The sequence below is a fragment of the Melanostigma gelatinosum genome (genome assembly GCF_949748355.1).
Source record: "Melanostigma gelatinosum genome assembly, chromosome: 13".
NCBI classification, from domain to species: Eukaryota; Metazoa; Chordata; class Actinopteri; order Perciformes; family Zoarcidae; genus Melanostigma; species Melanostigma gelatinosum.
The window spans coordinates 9531900-9539998 of record NC_136646.1 but is presented as its reverse complement, the minus strand read 5'-3'; the positions used below and the strand labels follow the sequence as shown (position 1 = coordinate 9539998).

The 8099-nt window shown below is 47.3% G+C and overlaps 1 protein-coding gene across 1 annotated transcript in view; it reads right to left on the bottom strand.

The window, feature by feature from the left end:
- Positions 1-371: 371 nt before the first annotated feature.
- The window catches only part of ntn1b (netrin 1b), a 39327-nt gene continuing 31599 nt past the window's right edge, over positions 372-8099 (bottom strand). The window contains exons 6-7 of the mRNA XM_079281005.1: positions 6872-6946; positions 372-1460 (exon numbers count right to left, since the gene is read on the bottom strand). Coding sequence (XP_079137131.1) covers positions 1141-1460; positions 6872-6946 — 395 coding nt within the window. The 3' untranslated portion in view covers positions 372-1140. The remainder of the gene's footprint in view (positions 1461-6871; positions 6947-8099) is intronic.

Below are 8099 nucleotides of genomic sequence, written 5' to 3'. Positions count from 1 at the left end.
TTTGGGACGTCCGACTTACATTTCGGCCTTTGTTGGAGAATAAACGCCATTCTTTGCTATAGTTTCCTCATCAGTGAGGCAAGCAGGGTTTGAACTGTACAGTTGTTGTTTTTTTGTGTGCATCATATGTTACAGAATGGGATTTCTTTTCTTTGTGAACATATCTCATGTTCTAAAACGAGTAAAAATAAGTGCATGGTTGACACGTCTACTCTACATCTAGCCGATGCTACGGCATCATCTACTAAGAATAATGTCTACGTACGAACGTCTGGTTACTTTACATGCATCAACATACTGTTGATATATATATATATATATATATATATATATATATATATATATATATCAACATCGATAAGCGCCGAACAGAGACGGGATCAATACTGCAGAGTGAGCAGAGGGTCGTTATGGCGATTTGTTCCCGCGAAACCCAAGTTGTTTCTCTGAGGCGACCCTCGCATGTCAGCAGGGAAGATGGCACCGGTTATGTTTCCCACAGAGTAAATCCACAATTTTTTTTTTTGTTTTTCACTTTTAGATGTCGACAGAGTTTATCCAAAGGTTTGGCAGGTTACAGGAGCAACTTATAGTACAGGAGTGGAGTCCCTCAACGCCACGACAAAGTCTCTTCATTCAACTAGACGGTGCTTTACACGGCACAGTGGAGATAGATCCTCTTAAAATACAAGAAAGAGTGATACAGTAGATGCATTGCTCTTTAAAACAACTCACTAAAGGGACTTTTAAAAAAACAACAACGCCATCATGGGTAAAATAGTCAGGGTGTGACGTATCTGCAACGTTAGGTGCAAACTCTGCAATTACACGACAAAACGAACCTCCAAAGACGAACAGAATCAGAACAACTGTAGAACGAGCTCCTTCACAAAATGTTCCTAAAAAACAAAAAAAACACTAATCTCTTCGCTCCAACTCAGAGCAGCAGCACTCAGTCATTCCCCCATCTCCTCTACTTTTCACCTGTGTCTTTCTATCTTGTTATTCTTCCAGTTTATTTTTAATTTTTTTTCATTTATCCTCTCCTCCTCCTCGCATTCATCCCAGCGGAGACGCTGTTTCGCCTCCACTACCTCCCTCAAGCTCTCCCTTCAATCTCTCTCTCCCCTCCAGCAACTTTTAGCACTTTCCCCTCTTGTCGCGCTGCTGGAACTTCCTCAGCCGGCGGCCCCACAGGTCCTTCCAAGGGATGAGCAGGCTCCCCTTGTCCGCCACCACGCCGCCCTGCCCGGGGGAATCGTCGTCCGTACCCAGGAGCAGGTACTTCCTCCCGGGCTTGATCTTGGGGCATTTGCAGGCCACGTCCTTGGCGCGCACCCACAGCAGCTGGTCGCCGCGGCGGATGCGGTGCTCGCCTTGTTTGTAGACGGAAATGATGTTGACGGTGAACTTCCACCACTCGCCCGCCTTGTCTCCTTTCAGCACGTGCACTTGGACAGCTGGTGGAAGAGAAGAGAGAAGCCGGGGTTAAACCACCTACATGGACTTATCATTGTCTAGTGATACCCAAACATACTTGTTCCCCTTGTACCCCTGGGTCCTCTGGGGGCAAGAGGCTACATTTCTGGGGTTCTGATGTAGCCAGGCAATACCCCAGCCAAGACTTCCTTTTTCTTGCAACCAATTAACCAATAAAAAGCTAAATCTGACGATAGCTGGCGGGTTCCATATTGCATTTCTGCCTAAGTGCTCCGCCTCTTTTGCTCTCCACACGGACCGTTTACCTGCATTCAACCAAAGCCTGCTCAAATGATATTGGTCAATACTACCGGTACTTGGACTACAAAAGGAAACCTGAACGCTTAGAGATTACCCCTGGGTACACTGTACATACCCCTCCACATATTGAAGCAGCAGTAGATCTTGAACACCACATGTTGCATTGAGAGATCTGAATAGCTAAAAGTAACGGATAAAGAGTTTTGTGATTTCAAGTGGCAGTAGTACTAAAGCAAACTAAATCCATCCTAAAACATTGACAGATGTATCATAACATCTATTTTTTATAAAGGTAATAGTGTTAAAAAACATTCAAATGAACACATTTGGTACATGACCTCGTGTTGACATCTAACAGGACAGGAGTATGACGGACAAAAGAGATTTGGGAACCACTGGCATAAACTATAACAGCAGACATGGATGTCCAGAGGTCCAGCAAAACCTCCCGTATGAACGTGTCCCAGAATTCGCCGACTTCGCTGACCTTCGACCTTTCCTTGTGATCCTGAGCATACTCTCTATTACGGTTGCCATAGCGCTCCGGGTGCAAACACAAAGGTTCATGGCCGAGAACATCGGAGAGCACGCTTTCATTACAGGGGCAGAAAAACACTTTTCCTTCAGGTGGCCAGGCTCAGTTTGAGGAGGAAGACGTTGATATTAGGTTCTTTATTGCAAACATAAACGGCCAAAGTTTTTTTTTTTTTACGATACAAAAATTGCCACATCTGCGAACAATAAAACATCTGAAACGAATCCTTTCCAATCGCTCTATTAGGTGTTAAGCTGGAATCCACCGCAAGCCAAACCTGGTAACTGTTGGAACGCCTCTTGTTATCTTCATACCAGGAAATGAGTAAATCTTCCTTCGCAGAGGGTCGCCTGCACCGCTTCTCCGTCAGACAGAGCAGCTGTTACGCAATCGGCTCGGCAGCGACGGAGCTAATCTGTTCTCGAGGTGAAGTGCTTCACCCCGTGGGTTCAGCTCGGAATGTGCTATTAATGCCTAAGTGTGTATGTGGGAATTCGCCCACGACTGTGAGAATGAGTCGAATCTGAAGATTGGATTCGGTGATGGGAAAGACTCGAGTGGCAATCAGTTGGATGTGGCGCATAGCTTTTATTTATACTATTTATCTGTCGAAGCAATATCTGTGGTTTTTGTTCTCCACACAAGGATCACACCTTACAAAATACTTTTGTCATGACAATATCCTTCCTTCTCGCTTTCGCATTCAGATTGCTCGGTGAAGTTAGCCTTTTCTCGGCCTCTCTGGCTGAACATGATCACTTTCAGCGCTCATCGGCCGTCCCCCATTACTGCCAAGAACCGGGAGGAGTGGGGTGTTTGAGTATGTGTGTCAATGCACGGTGTGAGCAAATTGCACACGATTTCAGAAGAAAGAAGGTTTGTTGGGCTCGAGTAGAGCGAGCTCTCACAGCCCCGCCATTCAGCGCAGACCCCTCTCCTTCATCCAGACACATAAAGGGTGTGCGAGAGGGGGGGGGGGGGGCTGCTATTTGTCTTCCCAGCCACAGAAAAAGTTCCAGGAGAATCGGGATGTGTTTCCGACCTCATGAGCTGTCCGGGGTTCTGCTCCCAGAGCCTCGTCCAACTCCGCAGCGTGAGAATCCGCCGGCGATAGCGCTCTCCTCTCCAGAGCCAAGGAGACTCGGTTACAGCGTCCAGACTCTCTGTCCGCGCCGGCCTCTTTCTCCTTTCTCTCTCTCCGTCTGTCTCGAGTGCGTTCTCAGTCTGCACAGCGTATCGAAACACACACAAATCCACGCCACTCGGTTTTGAGCTAAATGGACACCGGAGAGAGACACTGAGAGCACAACAAATCTATAGTGAATTGGTGCACGCTGACACTGTTTGGAGAGACGGTTGACAGAGAGACAGAGAGAGAGAGGCGATGAGTGTGAGATGATCCTGCACTCGCACAATGTCTGCCAACCGGGGGCCTCCCCTCACCGCCAAACTTCCAGCTGGGTTTATCGTCTTTGGGTGGTGTGCTGCAGCTTGACACCGCATGCCACCAACAAGCAAAGGGGCTAATGAAATTAGGGCTCGCTTAATTACCGCGCTGAGGCCCCTGTCCCCTGTGGTTATCAGCTGAGTGAATGATCAGGGACCTGCTACCCTTGGGTGAGCACAGAGGGGTGGCCTGGGAGGCTGGTGTGTGTGTGTGTGGGGGGGGGGGGGTCTGCCTTTTGAGCACTATCCCGGAGCGTCGGCAAACACGCGGCGCTTTGATTCATTGTCCTCCCGGTGGCAGGGAGGGAGCGGGAGGGTGCGTGTGTGCAGAGGAGGGTGTCAGGCGAGAATATAATCCCTTTGTCTCCTCCATCTCCGTAGCTACGCCGGCGGTGAAAAACAAAAATTGAATAAACAAAACATATTTCTTTCTCTCCGGGGTGGCAATCCGTCACCGTCCGCCTAATTTACTACCTGTTTGTGCCCCGAGGAATGCTCGGTTGCCGGCACAGCGCACAACTGTGTTTAAACAAGAGGGCCCCTTCCCGTGACCCCCCCGGGGGGGCGCCGTGTCACCAGCTCACACATGGGGGGGGTTGTGGCCCCCAAAAGAACAGAGGAGACCCCGAAGCTCCCACAAAAGCGAGGCGACAGGCCTGAGAAATGAATTTGGGCCGAGGCGGAGGGAGCGCATGCTAAGCAATGATGTCTGCCACACTGGCTCAGCAGCGGCTCAGGCAGAATCATCTGCTTCCAGAAGGTTTTTTTTTTTTTTTTTTAAGACGAACTTCAGAGAAAAGCAACAGGAACCGCCTGCTTTGCCTGACTCAGCCCAACTGATTTATAGATGCAGAGCCTGTCTCAGCCAAGATGATTAAGATTTAAATCAGTCGAAATATGAATAATGGCTGACCTTGGCTTCCCAGTAAAACACAACAAATGGCCTGAATTACTGTCTACTCAGCTGTAAGCGGGAATAAAATGTATTTGGCCAATTTTCAGCTGGATTTTGAAGTCCATAAAGATGATGTTTCAGCTACGATGATCTTGAAGGAGAGGCAAGTTAGTCATGTCTGAAAGCAATCGACATTCGGGGAGCTAGAAGTGTTCGAGCGGAGCTAATGGTGAAGAACCTTTTTTAACAAAGATAAATGTAGGTTTTATTTACAGAAGCACCCTTGCTTTCTTTTTAGAGGACACAATATTTGCAGAAACCTGGCTGAGACGAGATGTGCAACATTTGATTGAACGGAGGGTTTTGTTTTGTGTCTCTGTGGTTTACAGATGTTGATCCACGAACCGATAAACTGTTATGTTGCCATGATTAATGGTGCAGAAAATCCAAAGAGCGCCGTGGATCATTTGCCGTGTGAGTGAAAGTAGAGCTACACAGTGGGAATATGTAATGAAAACAAGTGTTCTCCTGCCTCAGTATCCCTATATGTGTTTGAATTACAGGTATGGCACTGGTTTTAGTGTGAAGTGTAAATGTCAGTATCATCAACCGTCAAATTTCCGTCTGGTTCCAAGTTGTCAGTTTGTGAGACACAGCTGTCTTTGCTTTACTCTGGTGGCACCGGCGTTTTTCAAAATATCACGTCATACCCTGTGATATGATGTTTATTTGCCTGGCACTACAGTTAGATGTATTTCAGCTGCACCACTTGTTCTGTGGATTCGTCGACAGCATAATGTGATTGCCGTGTGTGTTTTGGCTTCTCTTATCTGTGTGGGATTTGCTCTTAAAACTTCAAAGTTTTTGCTAAATGCCTCAGGCTGACTGTGTTGGACAAAGCGTATCCACCGTGCTTGTGTGGTCTGTCCTGCTTAGGTTTACCGTAGTTCAGACATTCACACTTTGACCAGAGAAGAGGTGCAACGTGGCGGGAGACGTGCACAGGCTTTTCCTTAACACAATACATTTAGCTATCTTAGACAATCCTCAAAGGAAAGACGATACATCGTTAGCGTTTACACATTATAATCCTCCATCCTTTTCTCAGTTAAAGGAACAGTTCAACCATAGAGATAGAATAGTAGTAGAACGGACATTGAACTCTTTTCCAGATGTCATCAATCAGTGCAAAAGAAAATGGCTATTGTTGTTTGTTGTTATGGTGACAACACATGTTAGTGGGGCCGAAAAGTGTAGTCGCTGACCACCAGCCTGCTGTTCACATTAAGTAACCAGTATAGCATTAAAGCATGGTGGATTTAACAAGCTAGCCAGCTATCCACTAGTTAGCTAGCTAGCTAGCGGGCTAATTCACCATGCTTTAATGCTACACTGGGTACAGAAAATGAGCCAAACAAAGTTGTCCCTTGTCTTTTCCTAGGCTGCGACAAGAGTGTGTAGTTGAAGGCTTAAGTTATTCAATTTTACTCCTTTAACGTTACTACTCCACAGCTTGTTTTAGTCTTTAAAAGCTCACCTCAGTGAGCCGCGACTTGCCGTGAGTTTGTTTAGTTTATACAGAAGTTAGCCTGCCACAAAATTTGAGGAAATATGATGGGAAGATTGATGCCACTCTAATCTGTAAATATGGAGCAGGAGCCAGCAGTCAATTAGCTTAGCTTAGCACAAAGACTCGACACAGGGGGAAACAGCGAGCCGGGCTCTGTCCCACGGTAACAAAATCCGTCTTTCAGCACCTTTTATAGCTCTGTTCTGTTGCCGCCATCCTTCTCTGTGATCTGTGTTTCAAACAATACAGGTGTTTTGACTGGCCTGTCGTTAAAGTATAGTTATCGTCATAAAGTATAAGCAGATAACAATGATTTGATTGAGGGTAAATGCTACCTTTGACCTGTTATTTGACACCAGAAAAAGGAGAGATATGGCAATGAAAACACCTGCACTGTGTGATCAGATCAGCTGGATCAACATACAAAAATGAGCAGAACGTTGGCCGGCAACTCTGTTTTCCCTGTCCAGACTTCAAAATCATCCACGTTTTGGATGCCGGTAACGGAGAGGAAAGATGTGTGTCCAGATGAATCTGAATTAGAGGACGTTGCGTCAGGCTGTGTAAGAGCAGCACCAGGGTGCGGATTAGCTTCGCTCGGGGGTCTGATTAATTGAGACATCTGACCTCTTGACTGCTGGCTGACGTCTGGCAGCACACATTCCTGCATATTGGACTCACTCACCGTAGTCTTTTTTACAGTACTTCTTCATAGTGATCTTCATCTTTCCCTTGGAGGCTTTACAGTGAGACTCACAGTCTATGGAGAAGAGGTGAAAAGGAAAGACAGAGGCAAAGTTAGATGGCAAATTTCATCCTGAGAACCATAAAATGCTTCCGTGTGTGTCATATAGTCCCTTTGCGTCACACTATTTGTGCCCCCGGGGTCTCCGAGAGGCCTTCAAAGTGCCACTGTGAAATGGGTTATAGCTCACACAGATCCTCCTGTGTCTGTCAACACACTCTTACTATACTCCTTCCCAGCTTTTACACTCCAGCCTGCTCCCTCGTCAGTGTCCTGGCATGCATTGTGTGAGCTCTGAGGGCTACAGAGGACACCCCCCGCACAAAAGAAGGTCGCGCGGGGGGATATTAGCGAGCGACCTACGGAAAATTAGCAGGGACCTCTAAGCAGCGTCTAATCCACGTGAGGGGAGTGAGTGGCTACTCGAACGCTGGACGAAGCTGAATGTTCTGCGGCCCCCAGAGAAAGAAGCTCTCGGACTTCTGATTAATGTCTCCAGTGCATGTGTACCTGCCAAAGGGCTTTATCGATGGCCGCCGCTGTCGCTCTGTCACTGCGCCAGGTTTCCTTTTGTAACGAGGGCGCTGGTGGGACCAGAGTGCGAACTGAAAAATTGAAATAATTTGTTCCCTCCACTCTCCACTGACTGACACAAATTGGAACCAGATCATCTCTGAGTGTTGCCGCCCCCCCGTCCCATTCCGCCTCTCCCAGAGCAATAAGCCTTGTGCTCTTTTCAGGTGGGGTGGGGGTGGGGGGGTGGGAAAGCTGGGCTGGGCAGTCTGAAGAGAAAGGAGGGGGCTGTTGAGAGAGAGAGAGGGGACCTTTCAGCTTGCCTGAATATGGACAAACTTCATTATTTCTTCCAGCCCTCTGTCCAGTCTTCCCCTTTCTTCCCCATTATGCTCCGTGTGAATGAGGTTGCCTGGGTAATGATTGAGGAAGAAAAAAACGCCCCTCTCCTCCCTCTCAAAAAAAAAAGAAAAAAAGAGCGGTACGGGACGTGGGATGAGGATCGAATTCATGTATGTAGAGAAAAGCATTTCTGGTGGAATGCCTGCCTGCTTTATAGGGTGGCGGGAGAAATAAGAAAAGAGGAAATCCCAAAGTAAATGAATTTGACGAGTCCATATCGAGCACGCCTGATTTCCATGTAAATGAAGTGCCG